The following is a 24,721-nucleotide window of genomic DNA, read 5'->3' as shown; positions in this document are numbered from 1 at the left end:
GTGAAATACTCTCGACAAACCACAGTCCACGAATTATCGCTCTTTTATGTAGGCTACAGCGAGGAGTAGTCAAGACGGCGCATGCGTGCGCCCTTTAGAATTCCCGTCACGCACATGGCTGGCAATGGACCAGCAGGTGACCTTGAAGTACTGGCGAGCGTTTTGGCCCAATCAGAATGCACCAAATCTTTAATATTTTAAAAATATACGGCAAGAACCTTTATGTTTTTAAAGACACTCCGCAAATCTACAAGCCAGGAGTTTTCGTCAGAATGCTTTGCGATGTCAATTGGTTCAGCCGTTCTCTCGAACTCAGGTAACAAAAACCAACCTAGTGTTTTAAATATATATACTACTAACTGTTACCCACCGCTTCGCTCGCGAGGATTTCCTAATTTGATAAAAATTACTTTTCCCCCGGTACTGCATTAAGACATTATTTATAAATCCCCAAAGTATAAAAACTCACCGAAAAATTGCATTTCATTTACCGCAGAACCTATTTGTAAACCAGATTGTGGCATTGCCTTTTGGGGCTAAGATGACCAGGCTACTGGCAGAGCTAAATCTGGAACACGCGACATGGAACTCTATGTGTGAGAAACAGTCCTCTTTTATGGCGAAAAAAAGTTTCTTTTTTTTCTAAAGGAGATTCCAAAAACCAAATTTCACGTCTGTAACTTCTTAGTTTTTCAGATATAAGTATCCTCATAAAGAGAATTCAACTCCTTCTTCACTTATTTTCGATCTCCAGCTTAGGTTGATTTTCCGAAAACAAAAATACGTGTTTCTTTATTTTTAAAGGTGACTACAAATACCAGTTTTCACGACTGTAACATGTACCGTTTATGATATATAATGTATATATACTCATTATAAAAACTGCCCCACTTCTTGGCTGAGTGGTCAGCGTTGAGTTCTTCGGTTCACAGGGTTCCGGCTTCGATTCCGGGCTAGTTCGGGTTCTTTAATCGCGTGTGATTAATTATTCTGGCTCGGGGACAGGTTGTTTGTGTTTGTCCCAACATCTCCTCTTCATATTGACTCAACACACCACATTATCAACCACAACAGGAACACGAAATAGTATTTACATCTCTACACATTCGGTTGCCGTCAGGAAGGGCATACAGCCGTAAAACAGGGTCAAATCCACATGTGCGACACAGTTCTCACCCGCAACCTCACAGCTGTGGGTAAAGCGGTAGAATAAGAAGATACTCATTTTAAAAATTCGCCGCTTTTTTTTATTCTTTTCACCCCCTTAAGAGGATTTTCCAAAAAAGAAGTGTGTTCATTTAAAGGAGATTCCAGGTACCAATTTTAACGTCTGTAACATCTTCATTTTCTGAGATATATGTATCCTGATATAAATAATTCAACTCCTTCCTCACTTCTTTTCAACACCCCTCCCCCTTCCCTAAGTGGATATTCTGAAAACGAACATTTGTGTTCTTTTATTTTTAAAGGAGATTCCAAATACCAATTTTCATGTCTGTAACATGTTAGGTTTTTGTGATATATTGTCGATAATTTCGCTGTCGTAGAATCTTGGAGCTGACGTCGCCATGGTTACGGCAGTTCATTACTTTATCCGATTCCTAGAGCAGGGTTAGTGTGGTGCCAATATCTCCGTAACGGTTGGTTTTAGGGCCTTAAAACATTGTTTTCGGGTCCGTAGGGCTTATCGAGTTTTGTTCTTTGCGTCAACGGGATTAAATTGAGCTTTTTCTAGTCCTTGTACGACAAACTCGATATTTTGCCTATATTAGCCTATTATTTTTATATCTCCCCCCGTGCCCCCCACTTCGAATTGTTCTGAAAATAAAATGCAGCCCATGTTACTCACTGATAATGTAGCTTTCTATAGGTGAAGTTCTTTTTAAAATCGGTTCAGTAGTTTCTTAGTCTATCCGTTAAAAACAAATATACAAATTTTTCCTCTTTATAATGTGAGTATAGATAAAGCCGCGATCTTAGGTCTACCATACCTGCCGATGCTCGTTGCAGGGCCTGCTCTATATTCTCTCCCCACATAATGATATCTTTTATTAGGCCGAGGTATTTGATTTGATTGATCCAGCGCAAGGAGACTTTATTGAAAGTAAGAAGATCAAATCTAGGTCTTCTTTTTATAAAAATAAATGCGTGGTTTCAGTAGCATTAATATTGACCTTATTTTGGATGCGCCACTTCCAAATCAATGAGATCCAAGATTGCAATGTGAAGATCGCATCTCTATTTCTCTTCTTAGAAGCATAAACAGCTGTGCCATCTGCGTACTGCTGAATTCCTACTTCCTAGCGAATGGGGAGTTCATTGGCATATAAACCGTAGAGGGTTGGGGAGAGGGTTGCACCCTGTGGCACAAAGAATTTAAGTGGGCACGTGGTGGATTTTTGTCCTTCACACGCAATGTTAAAGTTTCCTATTTGATAACGAGGATGGTATAATTCTGAATTTTATGTTTATCCAAAAGTTTTACTATTAAATTTTCGTGTGAGACAGTGTCAAAAGCATTTTCTACACCGTAAAACACTGCTGGCACGCTACATTTTACAGTAAATGGAATATAATAATTTCGTATGGCTATTTCTAGCCGAGTGCAGCCCTTGTAAGGCAGACCCTCCGATGAGGGTGGGCGGCATCTGCCATGTGTAGGTAACTGCGTGTTATTGTGGTGGAGGATAGTGTCATGTGTGTTGTGTGTGTTGCAGGAATGTTGGGGACAGCACAAACACCCAGCCGCCGGGCCATTGGAATTAACCAATGAAGGTTAAAATCTCTGATCCGGCCGGGAATCGAACCCGGGACCCTCTGAACCGAAGGCCAGTACGCTGACCATTCAGCCAACGAGTCGGGCAGTAAATGGAATGATCTTGTGGCATACTGAACGAGACGCAGCGCAGTGAGAGCAGTACTACACTTCACTCTTCCGGTCGTAGTATGTTGTGAGTGCGGAGATAGTTTTGAGCAATTAAGGGCAGGTCCATGGGCGCCCGCAGGACCTTTTCCAAGGGGGGGCACATTAACAATTTTCTTGAATATAAATACCAATATAACGTCAGCAACATTAAATTGTTTACAGAAATTTGCGAATATAACAGATGCTAGATGACTGTCAGTAAGTTCAGTTTATGAAATAATCTGGTATGATATTAAACAATTGAACATCAACTTTTTAGAATTCCAGGGGGGGGGGGCAAGCGCCCCCCTTGCCCCCCCCCTTGCGAGCGCCCATGGGCAGGTCTGTCGAAGATTCGAAAGATGGAATAACAAGGAATTTTGCAGGAATACTCCATCCTTCCCCGGTTTCGGAATGATGACAACTTTGCCTGTCTTCCGAACCTTGGAGGAAGTACGCCATTTCAAAATATACTGCTCATCTCCCGAAGACTTTTTCACATTTCTTCTCGTCAGCGTTTATTCCGCTTCATAGCGGGATCCGCTGCTTCGCACTTCTCTCTTCATATATCCCGATCCTTGCCATTGTTTGGAGTTACGCCACCCAAGAACAAGTCCTCTTTCAGATCATCGAGCCATCGTTTCTTTTGCAGCCCTCGTGGTGGACGGTTCCCGCGGTTCAGTTCTAGAGTAGTCTTCTCAGCTGAAGTGCCGTTGTTAAGTAGTACATAACCATAGAGGAGACTATCAGGCATTGGAGCCATTTTCTCATTTAATCTCTTAAGCTAATTCTTGCACCCTTTTGACCCCGACAGTATTAGGTTTGCGAGGCTTAAGAGAAATTCCATTTTCACGTCCTTCTTTGGCCGAAAACTTCATCCTTCAAAAGCTCCTGTAGCCTGTGACTAGAATAAAGAAGGGATGTACTCCCTAATAATAATAATAATAATAATAATAATAATAATAATAATAATAATAATAATAATAATAATAATAATAATAATAATAATAATAATAATAATAATAATAATAATAATAATCACAATTATCGTAAGAATAAACTATGTCATGCCATTCTTCTCCATGCACGATGCTCTAGACCCGATTGTAGCCACTTACACCTGCAAAGTGAAACGAACGGCCCGATTGAATCGTGCATGTGGAAGACCACTTTCGACTATATACTGTAGATTTTGAGGTTAAACTTATATATATGTATTTCAGGTTATACAAAGTTATAATATATATTTACAGAGAAACCATGCATTAGTCATATTTAATATTTAATAAAAGATAATTTAGCATTTAATAAAATATAATTACATAATAATTGAAGGTTTTACACCAGTCACGATGTCGTACGGTACCGTTTTTTTTTTTTTTTTTTTTTTTTTGCTAGTTGTTTTACGTCGCACCGACACAGATAGGTCTTACGGCGACGATGGGACAGGAAAGGGCTAGGAGTGGGAAGGAAGCGGCCGTGGCCTTAATTAAAGTACAGCCCCAGCATTTGCCTGGTGTGGAAATGGGAAACCACGGAAAACCATTTTCAGGGCTGCCGACAGTGGGGTTCGAACCTACTATCTCCCGAATACTGGATACTGGTCGCACTTAAGCGACTGCAGCTATCGAGCTCGGTGTACGGTACCGTACCTACGACAAATCCTTGATTTTCAATCTTATTCTTACACATTGTTGACGACTCTTCTTTGTTGTATCCACTACTTCTTTGGACCTGATTCCCAAACTCAGTTCCGCCACAATGTTCTCCGTATCTGATTCCTCCTTTTGAATCTCGAACAACGCCGAATACATATCAGGGTAGTGTTTTACGATGACGACCGAGCGGCCTGGCCGTGTGGTTAGGGTCGTGTAGCTGTGAGCTTTCCATTCGGGAGATTGTGGCTTTGAATACCACCGTTGGCAGCCCTCAAGATAGTTTTCCGTGGTTTCCAATTTTTGCAGCAGGTAAATTCTGGGGCTGCATATTAAGGCCACGGTCACTGCCTTCCCAGGCCTAGCCCTTTCCCATCTTCCGTCGCCCAAAACCTTCGATGTGGTAATGCGACGTTAAATCGCTAGGAAAAAATCCGATTTTAAAACTATTGTGTTATCCCTCACTTTCCGGTGATAGCCGTTCAGTATGACCTCGTAATGGTCTCATTTTCCCATTGAATATCTAGGTGGGATCAGTCTTCGCCTTCCTCTTGGTACATGCCCAGTTATGTAAAAATCTTCAAAGTAATCCATGATTGGAATAGATTAATACACTGACTGAAAGAGCAAATGCAACACCAAGAAGGAGTGGTTCGAAAGGGATGAAAGTTGGGGAAAAAACAGAGACGGCACGGACGAATAATTGATGTTTATTTCAAACCGATATGCAGGTTACACAATGCGTACGGCATCGACTCAGTAGGATGTAGGACCACCGCGAGCTGCGATGCACGCAGAAACACGTCGAGGTACAGAGTCAATAAGAGTGCGGATGGTGTCCTGAGGGATGGTTCTCCTTTCTCTGTCAACCATTTGCCACAGTTGGTCGTCCGTACAAGGCTGGGGCAGAGTTTGCAAACGGCGTCCAATGAGATCCCACACGTGTTCGATTGGTGAGAGATCCGGAGAGTACGCTGGCCACGGAAGCATCTGTACACCTCGTAGAGCCTGTTGGGAGATGCGAGCAGTGTGTGGGCGGGCATTATCCTGCTGAAACAGAGCATTGGGCAGCCCCTGAAGGTACGGGAGTGCCACCGGCCGCAGCACATGCTGCACGTAGCGGTGGGCATTTAACGTGCCTTGAATACGCACTAGAGGTGACGTGGAATCATACGCAATAGCGCCCCAAACCATGATGCCGCGTTGTCTAGCGGTAGGGCGCTCCACAGTTACTGCCGGATTTGACCTTTCTCCACGCCGACGCCACACTCGTCTGCGGTGACTATCACTGACAGAACAGAAGCGTGACTCATCGGAGAACACGACGTTCCGCCATTCCCTCATCCAAGTCGCTCTAGCCCGGCACCATGCCAGGCGTGCTCGTCTATGCTGTGGAGTCAATGGTAGTCTTCTGAGCGGACCCCGGGAGTGCAGGCCTCCTTCAACCAATCGACGGGAAATTGTTCTGGTCGATATTGGAACAGCCAGGGTGTCTTGCACATGCTGAAGAATGGCGGTTGACGTGGCGTGCGGGGCTGCCACCGCTTGGCGGCGGATGCGCCGATCCTCGCGTGCTGACGTCACTCGGGCTGCGCCTGGACCCCTCGCACGTGCCACATGTCCCTGCGCCAACCATCTTCGCCACAGGCGCTGCACCGTGGACACATCCCTATGGGTATCGGCTGCAATTTGACGAAGCGACCAACCTGCCCTTCTCAGCCCGATCACCATACCCCTCGTAAAGTCGTCTGTCTGCTGGAAATGCCTCCGTTGACGGCGGCCTGGCATTCTTAGCTATACACGTGTCCTGTGGCACACGACAACACGTTCTACAATGATTGTCGGCTGAGAAATCACGGTACGAAGTGGGCCATTCGCCAACGCCGTGTCCCATTTATCGTTCGCTACGTGCGCAGCACAGCGGCGCATTTCACATCATGAGCATACCTCAGTGACGTCAGTCTACCCTGCAATTGGCATAAAGTTCTGACCACTCCTTCTTGGTGTTGCATTTCCTCTGTCAGTCAGTGTACATTATCTCGTCCATAACATGGTCAAATTAAACTTCATTTACTGGCACAAAAGAGGGCTAACCGCATTTGCGTCTAGATTTTTAGTTCGCGATCATTCACATTATTATAAGCCACTTGTAATCCTTTGTTCTGAAATGTCTTGTGTATAAATTGTCCAATAGGAAAGAAATGTTCTGAAAATAGCACTTCTTGTGCAAGAGTTCATGATTGTTAATTCGAAATCGGTCATAATTTTTTGAGACCGATAACTGAATTTGGAAATTTTGTGCAGCGGATACGACATAACTAGAGTTTCATTTTGAATGAATGGTTTCTTTAGGTGATAATAACGCATACACTTCTATTTCTCCATTGTTAGCTATTGTTCCAAGAATTGTGAAAATTTACGTCAATACTGTAGGAGATACAGTACCTTGAACACTCAGTCTAATTACAATACCGTGCGTCACTTTAACTAAAAGTTCCAGATTCCTCCTGGTAGAGAAAACCAACACTCTCGCTTCTGAGTCTCGCGGGAATCAGGAAGAAGAAAAGTTTCACCAGAATAAGTTGTTTTGTATTGGTCAGGAACATCTTCCAATTTACTGCACTTGATTGTGCCCAAAGTCTGAATGATCAACGTTGAGGCCTTCAGTTCAGAGGTTTCGGGTTCGATTCCCGGCCGGGTCGGGTATTTTAATCGCGTCTGATTAATTCCTCTGGCTCGGGGACTGGACCTTTGTGTTTGTCCCAACATTTTCCTCTTCGTATTCAGACAACACACTACACTACCAACCACCACAGAAACACGCAATAGTGATTAGATCCCTCCATGTAGGATTAGCATCAGGAAGGACATCCGGCCATAAAACAGAGCCAAATCCACATGAGCGACACACTTCGCACCCGCCCCTGCAGATATGCGAAAATTAGAAGAAGAAGATTGTACCCAAAGTATTTGAGCAGGTGGCTGTTCAGGATGTTCATCCGCGATTATTTTCAGTGTACATATGTCTAACAACTTCTGCTTCAATTTCCTCGCGGTTTGATGCGGTTTTTCCATAACAAATATAACCACAAACAATTATGTTATCAGTAATTTTCGATTTGCATTCTCTGCCGTAATTTATACAAACAACTCTGAATTGACCTATTATAACGTTCATTTTAATTTGACACTTGTTCTCTTCACGCTATGGTTTATACAGACAAGTCCAAATTTGATGTTATCATGTCTTCAAAAATGAAACAGAACGATGTTAATTTGGAAATAACGTTGTTAGATTATGTCCAAGCCCGTTTCTTGGCTTGTGTGCTTGTTGATCCAGAGGGCTGAGTCAACTCCGGGTTACCCATGCTGGATTGGCGTCGGTGTAGAGCCAGATGAAGAATGTGTCCCCCGAGATGCCTGAGAGGTGTCTGTGCTCTTTATTCTTCATGTCCATTTCGACCTTTCTATTCTCACCTTCTTAAATTTCGTTTCTCTTACTGTCTGGCCAACGTCTATGCCTCGAGTAGAATATCCCCTTGTGGGTGGCCGGGGTAGAATAACACCCACGGTTTCTTCTGTCTGTCGTAAGAAGCGACTAGAAGGGGCCCTAGGGGCTCTCACTTTGGAACGTGGACTGGTGACCATGGGGCAATGAGATGAGTCCTGACTTTGCTTCCCCTTATAGTACTTGTGTCAGGCTCCTCACTTTCATTTATCCTATCCGATCTCCCTTGGTCAACTCTTGTTCTTTACGGACCCCGACGGTATTATGTATGGAGGCCTAGGAGTCTTTCATTTTCACACCTTTCTTTGACCGATACCGTCCTTTTTCGAAGTGTCGGATCCCTTCCATTTTTTCTTTCTAATTAGTGTTATATAGAAGATAGTTGCCCAGTTGTACTTCATAAAACAGTAACTGCCACCACCACCATTTCGTTTCTCTACGGGGTAGGGTGTGAAGTGAGATGTATCCTCGTAGAGAGTTTTTAAGACCGGATGCCCTTCCTGACGTCAACCTCATCAGAGGAGTTAATGAGATGAGATGAAATGAATGATGAGATATATGATAGCAGGAAGGCAGAGGATGAACCCCGTTGTCGGTATACAGCCTGTTCCTGTCGAATAGCACCAAGGGGTCTGTTCAAGGCTTAACGACTCCATCCGACGGACGAATCACCAACAGCGTCATGTACTCTCACTCCATATGAACACTGGAGAGAGGTTTACAATTGAATCCAGGCTTTTGGCACGCAATCTAGTGTTAAGAAATTGTATAGCTCCACCTCTCTTACCCGGCCAACATTTTCTCTGATGGTGAAAAGGTTTTAGACCAACGGGACTCGAACCAGCTAACCACGGCATCACACTTGACGCCTTAACGATTATAGCCACCAGGCGGACGGAAATAAAGTCATTTAAAAATGTAAATTAAGAAAAATAGATTAGGAACAGAATTTACTAGGAAAAAGGGACATTATGGAAACTATTTTTGAAAAAGTTGATTAGGAATAAAAGCTAACAGGAAAAATTGCTATTATGAATATTAGTTTAGGAAGCCTGTATTGGGAAAAATGATGAGAATCAGATAAGGCACTGGAAACCTTTCATAATTTCCTTATGTTTCAAAAAAGCGAGACTCTAATAGGGACATAAATGTGTATCGGAATGGAACAAAAGTACAGCATATTTCTGGCGTGGCAAATAAATTCATGTTCACAGTTGTCTGTCGTATTCCCCACCGTGCGGGGGATTTGAATAGAGAACCCCAATCTTTCCAAAACTTGAGAAACACAAGTCAAGATTAGAGAAAATCTTCACTGACATTTTAACGCATGTTTTTAATTTCATTATTTATATCTTCAGCGAGATTTACTGTTTCCGCTACCTCAACAGCAGATGTCTGCAAAAGTTTACACAATTGCTATGACAAAGTTTTAGCAAAGTACAGAACGTAAAAATTAATTTTATTGCAATGACTAGTCTCTGACTTTTCATTCTGATTTATTTTTGAGGGTTGCAATAATAGGATCATACACCGCGGCCACTGAGTCGAATTATTCCAACCAACGAGGTGCACGAAGTTGAATAAGAGTTTCACATCTCACCAATTAAATAACATGTTTTCTTTTAGGTGTGTTAAACTCGAACAGACTTGATATTGTACCCATGCAGTTTCTGATGGCACGGACATCACAGGCACTGGATATAGCTGAGGTTGAGCGAAGAGCAGTAGGCATACTGTATTATATGGGATTTCTGGAATTCTTTAGCGTTATGAACACTTGTCTTATTTCCTATGCCAAGTTGAGGCTACTGTTCGATGAGGTGTATGTGAATGGCTGCTGATATTTCACTGTGAAGCCGACAACCTTGAGGTTAGTCCCTTTAATTCCCTTATTTTTTCCCCCATGAAATCTTGTAACCATACTCCAAAGCTTCTAATGTCTTCCTAAGAATGTAGATGACCGGCCATGCGGTTAGGGCGTGCGCAGCTGTGAGGTTGCATCCGGGAGATAGTGGGTTCGAACCCCACCGTCGGCAGTCCTGAAGATGTTTTTCCGTGGTTTTCATTTATAAACCAGGCAAATGCTAGGGTTCTACCTTAATTAAGGCCACGGCCGTTTCCTTCACATTCCAAGGCATTCCATCGTCGCCGCAAGACCTATCTGTGAGCGAATTGTAAAAAAAAAAAAAAAAAAAAAAAAAAAGGTAGAAGCATATATAGAACTGTGGTAATCGATAAGTGTTTTAATTGCGACCTTTGAAAAACCATGTTCTTGAAGGCTTAGTCAGGTTCAGATACTGGACTGCATGTTATCTCGTTGTAGACCTAGAGATTAGGCAGGACAACAGTCAAGGAATATTAAACTTACATAATAAGTCAGAAGAACTTGTTGCACTGGGGGATCCCAGAACAGGTTAAAAAAAAAAAAAAATCCTCACTTCATTTTCCCTCGAGATAAGGAAACGAGCAAGATGATCAGAAAGCACTTTACTGTTTCGATTTAATGAACATTACGTCATCAACACTATGGCTAGGGATGTAGAATACATCCACGATATACTCCACCTGATGTAAGGGGTGACTCTCTAAGGGGCTCTCAACTTAAGAACGTAGGTTGGCGATAACGGGTCCCCTTGCTGAGTCTATCATTGCTTCCATTTACTTGGGTCAAACTCCTCACTTTCTACTTTCATATCTGACCGTCCTCGGTGAATTTGTGTTCTCTTCCCACCCCGGCGCTATTGGATTTGCGTGGCCTAAAGAATATTTCCTTGTTATGGCCCTTTACTTTCTTTTGTCGATTCATTAATTCTCTTTAATGTTTTCCTCTAGTGTTAAGGTAAGCTGGTTGCCCAGTTATCACCACCACCATCACCTCCTACACATGTGAAATTTAGAAACTAAACATTCTGTGCAAAGAGGAAAAACAAACATAAATAAACAAACAAAAATTTCAGCGCTTAGAAAACTGTTGTAAATATCACTTCATACATGACGTCAAGAAAGAACAATAACGGTTCAATTTAGCCTCGCAGGAGTTCTTTTACGTTCCAGTAAATCTACTGACACGAGGCTGACGTATTTGAGCGCAAATACCACCGGACTAAGCCAGGATCGAACCTGCCAAGCTGGGGTCAGAAGGCAAGCGCCTCAACCGTCTGAGCCACTCAGTCCGGCGAGCGTAAGATCAATATTCTCTTTTCAAATAATGGAATGTCCAGGAGAATCCTGGGTACTGTACGTATGATAATTGTGAAGCTGCAGAGCAACACTCTTAACCCGATATCCAAAGAAACTTAAGCTATAGGTGGACGTTAAAATGTTTGTTTTAATTGCAAGCGACCGATGACATGTGTAATATTTATTTTTAGAAACGTAAGCTACGAGAGAATATTGAAAGACTTTAAACACTGAATACTAATAAATGTTATGAACCGACAGAAATTATGCAATATTAATGTTAATTAACAGAATGGTAAGCTGTAAGAGATTTTTCAAGAGGTTTGTTTTAAGAGAAAAGTGACGATAACAGGAAGAAAGTGGCCATGCGCTTAATGAAGGTACAGCCCTAGCATGTGACTGTATGCAAATGGGAAACCACGGAAAACCATCTTCAGGGCTCCCGACAGTGGGGTCTGAACCTACTATTTTCCGAACACTGGATACTGGCTGCATTTAAGTGTCTGCAATTTTCGATCTCGGTAATATGTACATTAACTAAAAAAAACTAAAGCAACAAGGCGATTTTAAAAGCTGTGTTCTAAGTGTAAGGGACATATGACTGTAATGACCTGTGCATTAAACGTGTTGTTGTAAGCATACAGGCCTGATGATCGTGATAACTTTACGGAAATATCAACACCCTTAACCCGGCTACGATTACACAGACTACATGTATATAATATGAGCTAAAACATCACGCTAACCGAGATGCTAGAATGTAAAAAAACTACTGTTAACACCAATGCGAGGGTTGTAATCTCGTCTTAACCGAGGTGTACGTTTTGATGTCACAGGTATCATAAGAAATAATCGGTACAAAAGCAGGTTTTAAGTACCGTAACAGAAATCGGGGTTATATGAAAACTAGCTGATGTACCCATGCTTCGCTACGGAATTCTACACTGTATACAGAATTCTATGTTAAGTAGTGTACACCTTGTGAGCAAGATTGTATTATATTGCATAGAAACGTTACCGTAGAAACACGATGGGGAAGTCACCAAACGTCTTTTCTCATATGAAGACTGGGTTAGGGAATTTTCATTGTTATGGTAGGTCTGCTTGCCTACATTTTTTGCTATTTGTTTTACGTCGCACCGACACAGATATGTCTTATGGCGACGATGGGATAGGAAAGGCCTAGGAAGTGGAAGGAAGCGGCCGCGGCTTTAATTAAGGTACAGCTCTGGCATTTGCCTATTGTGATAACGGGAAACCACGGAAAACCATCTTCAGGGCTGCCGACAGTGGGGCTCGAACTCACTATCTCCCGATTACTGGATACTGGCCTCACTTAAGCGACTGCAGCTATCGAGCTCGGTTGCTTGCCTACTATCGGTCACAATCAGGCTGGGGAGTTTTCATTATAATGGCAGACACTCACTCTCCACCTGCTTTTTTACATTCTCAGAAAGACTGCCTTAGTGGTTTTCCCAAGTGAAATGAACATGGGTCATTACAATGACGTCAGTAGGAATGGCGCGATTAAAACCAATATGAAATACTGGATCAAATGAAAAACCACGCATTTTCTTACTTTTAACGAACAGTACTACGCTGCCGATCTAACAGTCTAAAGTTCCAGAGCTGGAATGGCCAAGCCGCACAGTCTTGATCCGTGAACACTCTTTGTCTTTTTTCGTCGGGGGGGGGGGGGGGCTGGGTCGAATAGCGGGGAGTCCCAGGAGGACAAATCTATGCCCTTTCACTAATCTCTTTCCGAGGAGTACCCGTTGAGTCGGAAAATCACATTTCACTACACTGGTGGCGGAAAAATCTATCTAACTTGGAGGCAAATTTTTCCTCCTAACCAGAGGAGAAAACCCCCTCTTCGCTGCTAATTTCGAACAAAATGAATGTAGAATTTAATAAAAGTGAAGAGGAAGACGCTTTTCTTAAGTGACGTCTCTTTTCAGGGTTGAATTTGGAATTATTTAGTAAATTTTAGTGCTATAATTTGGAATAGGCCTAAATTGTAATTCTAGACCAGGTCATACTACTATTACTAAGTGAGCCTCTGCCAAATCTGCACACTGCTCATTCAAAACAGCGCGTCAGAGTAGGGAACGAATAGCTGGAATACTGATGAACCAGTGTGTTACGTACCAGCAGTATTAGACAATGTATGAACCAGAGGAATGGCATGCTAAAGAAAAAAGTTTTCTAACTCCCCAGCTCTTTCCCGCCAATATTGAGTCAGGCTGTTATACTCGGTACGCAACAGTAATCCCATCTATCGGAGTTGAAGGCACGATAAGAGGCAAAGAACATCACAACAAACAATGGTCAATGTAATGTTATTGTTGATCAATGTTATGCGCTTTCGATATTGTAGGCCTTCGCATTTAGTTTTCTTCCGACTCTGAAATACTACTTTTATCACAGTCGGTACAGTAAAACTGATATATAACATAAATGATCGGAAATTGTATTCTCTATAACTTTTGTTATGTAGTACTTTTCTATAGGAGCCATAACGAAGGTATTTAAAAATTAAATTTTAGACGCCTACTCCTAAACTACCATTTCACCCAGGTTCAGTAAAATTGTTTATAGCTTAGACTACAGTTTTTTCTTCCCGACTCTATATACCGATTTTCATTAAATTCTGTTCACCCATTTTCTCGTGGCTCGGCGTTGATGTAGGACTTAGCAACAAAAATCGAAATTCATGAATATCAGTATTATCATAGCCGGTACGGTAAAATTGTATAAGAGATAAATGATCGGAAATTTAATTCTACGTAACTTTAGTTATGTAGTAGGCTATTTGTCGACAGGACCACTTAAAATATAAATATTTGAGAATTAAATTGTAGGCCTTCCCCTAAACTACCATTTCACTCAGCGTGAATAAAATGATTTATAGCCTAGATTTTAGTGGCTCTTCCCCCGACTTTACATACCGATTTTCATTAAATTCTCTTCAGCCGTTTTCAAGTGATGCGTGTACAGACAGACAGACAGACAGACAGACAGACAGACAGACAGACAGACAGACAGACAGACAGAAATTACTGAAAAGAAAAAAGTGCATTTCCTTGTTACTGTGGACATGAACGATACAGAAATACCATTTTTTGAAATTCTGAGCAATGTACAGACAAAACTCTTATTTTATATATATATTACTACAAAAAATAAGTAACGATATTAGAAAGTTTGTTTACAACTGCACTACGCTGTTGACTATAATGTCCCCAAAAATACTAAACATGATCACAGAAGTTTACAGTTTTAATAATCCTTCTATCTTAATTTACAAAACACTGTTGATCGTATTGACGTAAAAATGTATTAAACGCATATTATTGCTAATTACAGGTGAAATTAACCAAATTGTTGAAATTAGCAAGAATAGGGGCGAAAACAATCCCCAGCCAAACATCGGTTGAAAGGCCTTAAGTAGAGAGTATTTTTAACCAAAGAACTCGATTTTTTTACGGTTGCAAAGTTACAGCGTTTTTAAGTTTAAAAATAATCAAAATCCGACTCAATGGCTGAAAGGTTAGTGTTGAGGCCTTCGATTTAGTTGGTCCAGGGTTCGGTTCCACGCCGGGTCTGGGATTTTAATCGCGTTTGAATAATGCTTCAGGATCAGGGACTGGGTGATTGTGTTTGTCGCAACACTTTCCTTTTTATATTCAGACAATGCACTACACTATTAACCACCACAAAACACGCAGCAGTGATTACATCCCTCCAGACAGGAAAGGGCATCCGGCCGTTATACAGGGTCAAATCCCCTTATGTGGCACAGTTCGCACCCGCAAACCTGCAGATGTAGGAAATCGGTAGCTGCATACACGGGTCGTACGATATTGTCTCCCTCTAAACCGAATACTTGGAATGAAAAGTCTGGATTGTTTGCCTCGAATTTGGCAATGTTGGACACATCTATAGGGAAGGTGACATCAGCAAAATTTATTGTGTGGAGTAAATGATTAAACGTTTCTACATATTGTTCAGGTCTGTAGCGATGTTGAGCAACCGGCTTTAATGTGGCTGCGATGCACCAAAGAAAACGAAAATCATCGTCATTACGGATGTTGATAACAGCCATTTTATTTATAATTGACGGAGGTATTTAGAGGATCATACCGACAAGCATTCAGTTGAAGGTGTAAAATACTTTCCAAGGATTTACCGCTAGTCCCTTCCTGAAATTTATCAGATTTAGAAAGCAACGCGTCTACGATGTGTTTGTGAAACCATTCCGCAATATTATCAGATCGCAAGAGCTTCTTCATTTTTGTGTTCAAATAAAATGTTTCGTGTACTTCATTGTCATCTTTGTATAATACAAAATTGCAAAGCAATTCTCCGTTTAGTTTGATGACAGCATGTAACCCCAACCATGACAGCACTTTACTGAGAAATACAAGAATGTAAAAAGTTTTAGAGTTTATGATATTGTTGGGGTTTTTTTTTATACCACCGTTTGCAACACGCGTTGTAAAGCAAGTGCTCACATCTTCCCAGTCACCAGATGCCATGCTAATAAAGGATTATACTTCTAGTTTTATGTCTAGGGTTACAGTTAGAAAATATACTAAAAGTAACAGTAAGGAAAAAACAAAACATTGATAGTCTTATAAGTTACTATAATATTACAAGAACTATTCTACAATAAACGAGTCTTATATTAAACTATCCACTATCATAGACCTTAAACGTATCTTATACTAGAGCTTATGCTATTACAGGTCTTATATAAACATGCTAAACAATTACAGTAGGTAGGCAGCTCAAACAATGGTCCCCTCTGTAAAACGGAGCATACAGACACCGTTCTGTACACCTACATACTCTAGATAAATATTCCGGCTGTTGAGGGCTGAAATGCTGTTGTCGGATATGGTATTAAACCGGGCAGGCAGGAAAACGACAAATTCTTCCCACGTACAGAGTAGGCGGGGTCCGTACCGCGCATTTAGTTTCTGCAGTGACGTAACTGGGAATGGCTGATTAACCGGCAAGTCTCTCAGCCGCTTAGTTTCCAAAGGGCCATGAACGGCATGAAAATGAGAGACTTCCTAGGCCTCGAAAGCTCTAATATCGTAGGGTTCGGAAAAGAACAATAGTTGATCAAGGGAGGTCAGATAGAAAGTGAGGAGCCTGATACAAGTAAGTGGAAGCAATCCCAGGACACAGCTAAAGGCCCCGTGGGTGCCAACCCACGCTCCCAAGTTCAGAGCCCCTGGCCCCCCCCCCCTTTAGTCGCCTCGTACGTAACAAGTCCAAACGCGCTCGTTAATTGGACATAATGAAGGAAAATAATAATAATAATAATAATAATAATAAAGTATGACGCGCGCGGAGGCTTTAAGCCCCTCCCCCACCACCACCACCAAAGATGTACTTACACATTTCCCGAGGAAGCTCCACATTCGATGGTCAGTAGCAAACTGATCAGACTGCGATCAGGTAAAGCGGTCTTATTATACACACGGTACTGCATGAAGGCAAAGTAGCCAAATGTGTTACCAGAGATCATTTACATGCCGACATCGTACGACATGGTGTGCTGACTACCTGATGCTACCAGTTTCGTGTGTATCTTGTCTTGTCTTGATAGTTTTATGGGCTTCGCAAGTGTCCGGGTGTATAATAATTGGAAAGCGCAACTAGCAAGGTCACAGGCATACAGCCCCTCTGTGTTATTCTAACTAGCTCGTTGGTGCGAGCACACTGCTATGCTGAGGTGACAACTTGCTACATCGCAAACGGAACACAAGCAATACACCGTACGCCTGACTATAGTTAGGCCCGTAAGAGTTGAAGTCTGAAATTTGAGCGGCGAAAGCAGTAACTGCGAAGTACGCTGCGTTACCTTAATCTGCGGCATATCATCCTTTCATATAGGCTGTTTATTCAATAAACTTTGCCGTTCCTAAGCTCGTGCTAATAATTCCGGCATTTAAGACAGAACACGTCATTGCCCATAAATACCGGTATGAGATCCACTAAACTGACAATAACCTCAACAAATGGGCGTGTTAAATAGAGAATAGAACTGGATAACTAGCCACTGCTTAACTTACAAAAAAATAAACTAACAAGGGAAATAATATTCAGGAAACAAACACTTAAATTATTACATAAACCAGCAACAACTAGCACAGCTAACACAGTACTAGGCTACTCCGAATATCACAAAAGCTATTGAGAGCAAGCCAACCCACGTGGCGATAGCATCCTTAAATGTGGCATCTCTGTTATCGTTGCCATAGCAACAGACCATTTTCGAGCAGCCTTAGTCAACTTTTTCTCGTCGGTGGCACTAAACGTCAGACTTCAACTCTCGTGGACCCAACTATACACTCAAACATGGTGTCTTCCGAACTGACGAGGGGAACACGCCAAGTGTAACAATCCAATATCTTACGAACTACTCTCAGCGAAAGAGGGGCCAAAATAAGCGAACACATGTTCCAGCTTTTCCGTAGACACTCGACGTTTCCAAGAAAATGACGGTCGAAGTTTTCGATGTGCTGTACGTACCTTTTTTTTTTTTTTTTTTTGCTAGTTGCTTTACGTCGCACCGACACGATGGGACAGGAAAGGGCTAGGAGTGGAAAGGAAGCGGCCGTGGCCTTAATTAAGGTACAGCCCCAGCATTTGCCTGGTGTGAAAAAGGGAAACCACGGAAAACCATTTTCAGGGCTGCCGACAGTGGGGTTCGAACCTACTCTCTCCCGAATACTGGTTACTGGCAGCAATTAAGCGACTGCAGCTATCGAGCTCGGTGTACGTACCTTTTAGAGCGTAACAAGTCCAACTGACGCGTTGGCACAGCGGCTATCACCAACGCTTTACACTTTTGCGCCACGTGTTCAAATCCCGATTATTCATGATTTTTTCATTTATCTACTTACTAGCTGATGTACCCGTGCTTCGCTACGGAATTCTACATTGCATAGCAACGTTACTCTAGAAACGCGACGGGGAAGTCACCAAACGTCTTTTCTCATATGAAGACTGGGTGAGGGAATTTTCATTGTGACGGTAGGTCTGCTTGCGTACTCTGTCACAATCAGGTTGGGGAGTTTTCATTATAATGGCAGACACTCACTCTCCACCTGCTTTTTTTACATTCTCAGAAAGACTGCCTTAGTGGTTTTCCCAAGTGAAATGAACATAGGTCATTACAATGACGTCAGTAGGAATGGCGCGATTAAAAGCAATAGGAAATACTCGATCAAATAAAAAACAACACATTTTCTCCCTTTTAACGAACAGTACTACGCTGCCGATCGAACAGTCTAAAGTTCCAGAGCTAGAATGGCCAAGCCGCACAGCCTTGATCCGTGAACACTCTTCGTCTTTTTTCGTTCCGGGGGCGGGGGTGTCGCATAGCGGGGAGTCCCAGGAGGACAAATCTATGCCCTTTCACTAATCTCTTTCCTAGGAGTACCCGATGAGTCGGAAAATCTCATTTCACTACACTGGTGGCAGAAAAATCTATCTGACTTGGAGGCAAATTTTTCCTCCAAGCCAGAGGAGAAAACCCCCTCTTCGCTGCTAATTTCGAACAAAATGAATGTAGAATTTAATAAAAGTGAAGAGGAAGACGCTTTTCTTAAGTAACGTCTCTTTTCAGGGTTGAATTTGGAATTATTAATGAATTGTAGTGCTGTAATTTGGAATAGGCCTAAATTGTAATTCTAGTCCGGTCATACTACTATTACTAAGTGAGCCTCTGCCAAATCTGCACACTGCTCATTCAAACAGCGTGTCCGAGTAGGGAGTGAATAGCTGGAATACTGATGAACCAGTGTGTTACGTACCAGCAGTATTAGACAATGTATGAACCAGAGGAATGGCATGCTAAAGAAAACAGTGTTTTAACTCCCCAGCTCTTTCCCGCCAATATTGAGTCAGGCTGTTATACTCGGTACGCAACAGTAATCCCATCTATCGGAGTTGAAGGCACGATAAGAGGCAAAGAACATCACAACAAACAATGGTCAATGTAATGTTATTGTTGATCAATGGTATGCGCTTTCCATATTGTACACCTTCGCATTTAGTTTTTTTCCGCCTCTGAAATACTACTCTCAACATAGTCGGTACGGTAAAACTGAATAAAACATAAATGATCGGAAATTGTATTCTCTATAACTTTTGTTATGTAGTACTTTTCTATAGGAGCCATAACGAAGGTATTTAAATATTAAATTTTGGCGCCTATCCCTAAACTACCATTTCACCCAGGTTCAGTAAATTTTTTATAGCTTAGACTACAGTTCTTTCTTCCCCGACTCTATATACCGATTTTCATTAAATTCTGTTCACCCATTTTCTCGTGGCTCGGCGTTGATGTAGGACTTAGCAACAAAAATCGAAATTCATTAATATCAGTGTAATCATAGCCGGTACGGTAAAATTGTATAAGACATAAATGATCGGAAATTTAATTCTACGTAACTTTAGTTATGTAGTATTTATCGACAGGACCACTTAAAATATAAATATTTGAGAACTGAATTTTAGGCCTTCCCCTAAACTACCATTTCACTCAGCGTGAATAAAATGATTTATAGCCTAGATTGTAGAGGCTCATCCACCGACTTTACATACCGATTTTCATTAAATTCTCTTCAGCCGTTTTCAAGTGATGCGTGTACATACAGACAGACAGACAGACAGACAGACAGACAGAAATTACGGAAAAGAAAAAAGTGTGTTTCCTTGTTACTGTGGACATGAACGATACAGAAATACCATTTTGTTTTCAAATTCTGAGCAATGTACAGACAAAACTCTTTTTTTATATATAGTGATATATAGATGTCCATTGACGATTTACTATACGAATTTTTCTTATCAAGTTAGTGGATACAAGGACGTTTTGTTGATTGTAAACTTACAACTGTGTTCTACAAGTGTTGCGTACTTATTTTATATGGTATTGTTCAGGGATTGTAGTGTTTTGTAAGTTCATTCTTATATTAACGCTTCAGGGAGATACGATGCTTTTCCTTGGATGATACCGAACGTAGAAGCATTTGAAACAAGAAATATCGCACACCACGAGCATCGCGCGAAGGCACGTTTGCCACAGTTCCATTTCTGGGCGGGAATGTCACTCGGGAAAGAAAGTCGTTAACATTACTGAAGATTTCTTTCTTTCTTTCTTTCTTTCTTTCTTTCTTTCTTTCTTTCTTTCTTTTTCTATCTTTCTTTCTTCTTTCTTTCTAAATCGGTTTACCCTCCAGGGTTGGTTTTTCCCTCGGACTCAGCGAGGGATACCACCTCTACCGCCACAAGGGCAGTGTCCTGGAGCTTCAGAATATGGGTCAGGGGATGAAACTGGGGAGGATGACCAGTACCTCGCCCAGGCGGCCTCACCTGCTATCCTGTACAGGAGCCTTGCGGGGGGATGGGAAGATTGGAAGGGATAGGCAAGGAAGAGGGAAGGAAGCGGCCGTAGCATTAAGTTAGTTATTATCCCCGGCATTTGCCTGGAGGAGAAGTGGGAAACCACGGAAAACCACTTCGAGGATGGCTGAGATGGGAATCGAACCCACCTTTACTCAGTTGACCTCCCGAGACTGAATAGACCTCGTTCCAGCCCTCTTAGCACTTTTTAAATTTCGTGGCAGAGCCGGGAATCGAACCCAGGCCTCTGGGGGTGGCAGCTAATCACGCTAACCACTACACCACAGAGGCGGGTAGTAATCGTCACTGGACAAAAATAAATAACTGAAAAAATCATCGGGATTTGAACACAGGGCGCGAAAGTGTGCTGTCGTAGCGAAAGCTGCTGCGACTCTGCGTCCGTTGAACCTACTACGCGCTAATAGGCACGTAAAGCACGTCGGAAACTTCAACCGTCGTTTGCTCGAAAACGGTCGAGTGTCTACGGATAAGCCGAAACATGTGTTCCCTTATTTCGACCCCTCTTTCACCGGGCGAATTTTCTGGCAAATCGGATTGTTACACTTGGCGGGGGGGGGGGGGGGGGGTACCGAGCTCGATAGCTGCAGTCGCTTAAGTGCGGCCAGTATCAGGTATTCGGGAGATAGTGGGTTTGAACCCCACTGTCGGCAGCCCTGAAGATGGTTTTCCGTGGTTTTCCATTTTCACACCAGGCAAATGGTGGGGCTGTACCTTAATTAAGGCCACGGCCGCTTCCTTCCTAGTCCTAGCCCTTCCCTGTCCCATCGTCGCCATAAGACCTATCTGTGTCGGTGCGACGTAAAGCCAATAGCAAAAAAAAAAAAAAAAAAAAACCTACTTGGCGGCTTCCTCTGTTGAGAGTAGTCATGCTGACGCGGGCAGGTAGTCTGTCCATCTCTTCACGTAGGAGCTGTTCATATTATGATCGTATACTAATGTCATTCCACGCCATCTCTTCACTGACAGCTCGGAACAACCCACTTAGTCGAGCAGCTTTTCTCCTTACTCCCAAGTCTTCCCAGCCCAGAGTTTGCAACATTTTCTTAACACCACCCTTTTGTCGGAAATCGCCCAGAATAAATAGTGCTGCTTTTCTTTGGATTTTTTCCTGTTCTCAAATTAAGTAAGCCTGGCCCTATATACTGGAACCTTGCCGATGACTTACATGTAATAATAATAATAATAATAATAATAATAATAATAATAATAATAATAATAATAATAATAATAATACGGAACACTTACAGCTGCAGATCGGACGGTACGGTGCAATTGCCTGGTCCACAATTATGTACGCTTCTCCACATTCACTCTTATGTAGCGAGGTCTTTGTCGAGCTTCAGATAAGACCCGGTATTAAAGACTTATCTTGGTGTTAACGAGCTGTTTGCTATCAGACTACTTCTCACATTTAGCAGAGCAATCATGAAGTTTTAGGGGCTAAACTTCAAAGGTCCCCGTAAGAGATGGCAACGAAATGAGAACTACTGTAGGTCTTTACATTCCTCCAGAGGTAACAGAAGGAGTTTTAACATGAATACCTCCTCCTTCAATTGCCTAGTTTTACTTCCCATTAAAACGGCAATAATAATAATAATAATAATAATAATAATAATAATAATAATAATAATAATAATAATAATAATAATAATAATAATAATAATAATTTGTTGTTACGGAGTTATCCGTGGAAGTCAGAGGGTAAAGAAAGTGCGGGCTGGAATGGGTCTAACTACAAGTTCGAAAGATGAATTAAATTTTCAACAAAGGTTATATTTTCAAAACTTAACAACGGTTAACAATTCTCACTAGGTAAAATAACAAAGAACAATCAGGTACAATGCAACTTTACAAATTCTGGGCTACGAGCCCCAAAGTCTGAGCTCTCAGCTCACAACCACAAAATACCAAAGGGCAGAACGCCCCTAATTACATGGAACCCTGGCTCCCAGCAATCGAAATGTCACGCCTCCGCGAGGCACCTTGCAAAATACCAAAAAGAGCTGACCCGCTCTCAATCTTACAAGCCTATCAAAGGCCACAACAAAATCTACTTCTAACTGCCCTCAAGGCACACTTACAAAGAAACAGGGGTATCATGTACCCAACCTACAGGGCCTTCGCATAAAGAGAAAATAAAAAATCATCAGGTTAAGTTACTGGCCCAAAGTACAGAAAGGACTGGAGGCGTGAACTTGCACTCCTAAATATACATTTTAAAACCTAAGTGGCTCTAGGCCGATACACAGGGGCTAATCCCAAGCTAGGGAGGTGACCCGTATGAGAAACTTTAATACATTAAGGAAGAGAAGAAACGGTCACGAAAACGTAGTCACCTCAATTTCAAATGAAGGGGAGCTCGAGAGGGTAAGGCATTCTCTATCCCCGAATTAAAGTTCAAGAAAACTGAAGTTTACCAGGAAAAGGGTTTACATGTTTAATAGTTTACATATTAAAGGTTTCGAACCTTCCCCGACAGTTAAACTGCTGAGCTAGCAAGAAATAAAGATGTTAAAAGGCCATTACCTTGTTGAAGAGCTGCTGCCTGAAGAAACAGGCGCTTTTCGCCCCCTGCTACATATTCACACACTGAATTAGATGTTATACTAGTGGCCCGGGGACAAGAAAATCAGCAGTTTTATACCCTCGTGGAAAATTCGAGGCCTTTCAGGAATGAATAGACACACCCACTCAATTTTTATTGGTTAACTAAGAGTTACACATGGAATATTCGAAGAAGAAAGCTATGATTGGAGGAAAATTAATTACAGAAATTACTGATTGGCTAAATTTAAAACGGGCGGAAGGAAAGGATTAATATTGCCAACCCACAAACCACAGAACAAAATTTAGTAAGGACAAAACTTATGAATACAACATTTCTCCAAGAAGGTTCATTCCTTTACACCAGAGTGCGTTATCATAGTTTTTGGTAGAGACATCTGTTAGAGAATGTCCACACTTCTTGATCACTGAAAAAACAAAAGCAAATCAAAAACACACAGTGACATCTTCTGATAAACAGTCGAGTTAGTTCAGTTGTTAAAGTTCCGGGTTTCTCCAGTAGAGCAGTTTCAATTGGCGCAAGATTTGAACTTGCGTCGTAGAGGTGTACCGCCCGGTACAATAATAATAATAATAATAATAATAATAATAATAATAATAATAATAATAATAATAATAATAATAATAATAATAATAATAATAATAATAATTGTACCGGGCGGTACACCCCCACGCCGCTAATTTAAAATGTGCGCCAATTGAAACTCCTCTGCTGGAGGAAGTCTCAACTTTATCGACGGTATTAATTTTCAAGTTTCTCGGAAGATGTCACTACTTGGAAAGTTTGGAGTTTTTGAACTGTGCCACTTTTGATGTATTTTTGTTTTACCGGTAGTAAGAAGTGTGAACTTTCTCTTCTAGAGGACACTACTGAAGAACTACAATAGTGCACCCTAGTGCGAAGAAAAACAACTGTTCTTTTGGAGAAAATTTAATTTCAAAAGTTTGTTCTTTGTTAAATTTCCTTCTGTCATTGTTTAAGTTGGCAATATTAACCCTTTATTTCCCCTTGTTTTAAATTTAGCCAATCCCGAATTTCTTTCATTAATTTCTGACCAATCGGATGTATCTTCCCCCAACTTGAATATGTTGCTATATCCTACCCAATAAAGAGTTTGTGGGAGGATGTTCTCATTCCCCTAACGCCTCGAACTTTCCGCGAGAGTATATAAACTGCTGATTTTAGGGTCTCCGGGCCACTTCTGTTCCATCTTTTCGTGTGTAAAGTACATAGCAGGGGGCGGGAAGCGCCTCTTTCTTCGGCGGCAGTCAACAACCAGGTAATGGCCGATTAATTACTTCTTTTCTTGCTTGCTCAGCAGTTTAACTCTCGGGGCGGGTCCGAAGTTTTTCCATTATGTAACCTTCCTTAAAATGTAAAGAAACTTGTATCTATTCCATCTTTAAACTGCATATCGGGATAGAGAGTGCTTAACCCTCTCGAGTTCCCAATCATATTGT

At 41.8% G+C, this 24,721-nt stretch overlaps 1 protein-coding gene across 2 annotated transcripts in view; it reads right to left on the bottom strand.

The window, feature by feature from the left end:
* Window positions 1-22,079, bottom strand: part of LOC136867208 (neuroligin-4, Y-linked) — a 173,660-nt gene extending 151,581 nt beyond the window's left edge. Inside the window, exon 1 of one of the 2 annotated variants that reach the window (XM_067144339.2) lies at window positions 21,941-22,079. Coding sequence is in view for 1 of the 2 variants with exons in the window: in XM_067144340.2 (XP_067000441.2) it covers window positions 16,657-16,680 (24 nt within the window). In the remaining variant the exon portion in view is untranslated. Of the gene's footprint in view, window positions 1-16,656; window positions 16,783-21,940 lie in introns of those variants that run through there. The other variant, XM_067144340.2, reaches the window with a different exon arrangement.
* Between the last annotated feature and the right edge of the window lie 2,642 nt (window positions 22,080-24,721).

The sequence above is a fragment of the Anabrus simplex genome, chromosome 3 (assembly GCF_040414725.1).
Source record: "Anabrus simplex isolate iqAnaSimp1 chromosome 3, ASM4041472v1, whole genome shotgun sequence".
Lineage (NCBI taxonomy): Eukaryota > Metazoa > Arthropoda > Insecta > Orthoptera > Tettigoniidae > Anabrus > Anabrus simplex.
Note: the sequence above shows the minus strand (reverse complement) of the source record. Positions and strands in the feature narration are given on the sequence as shown.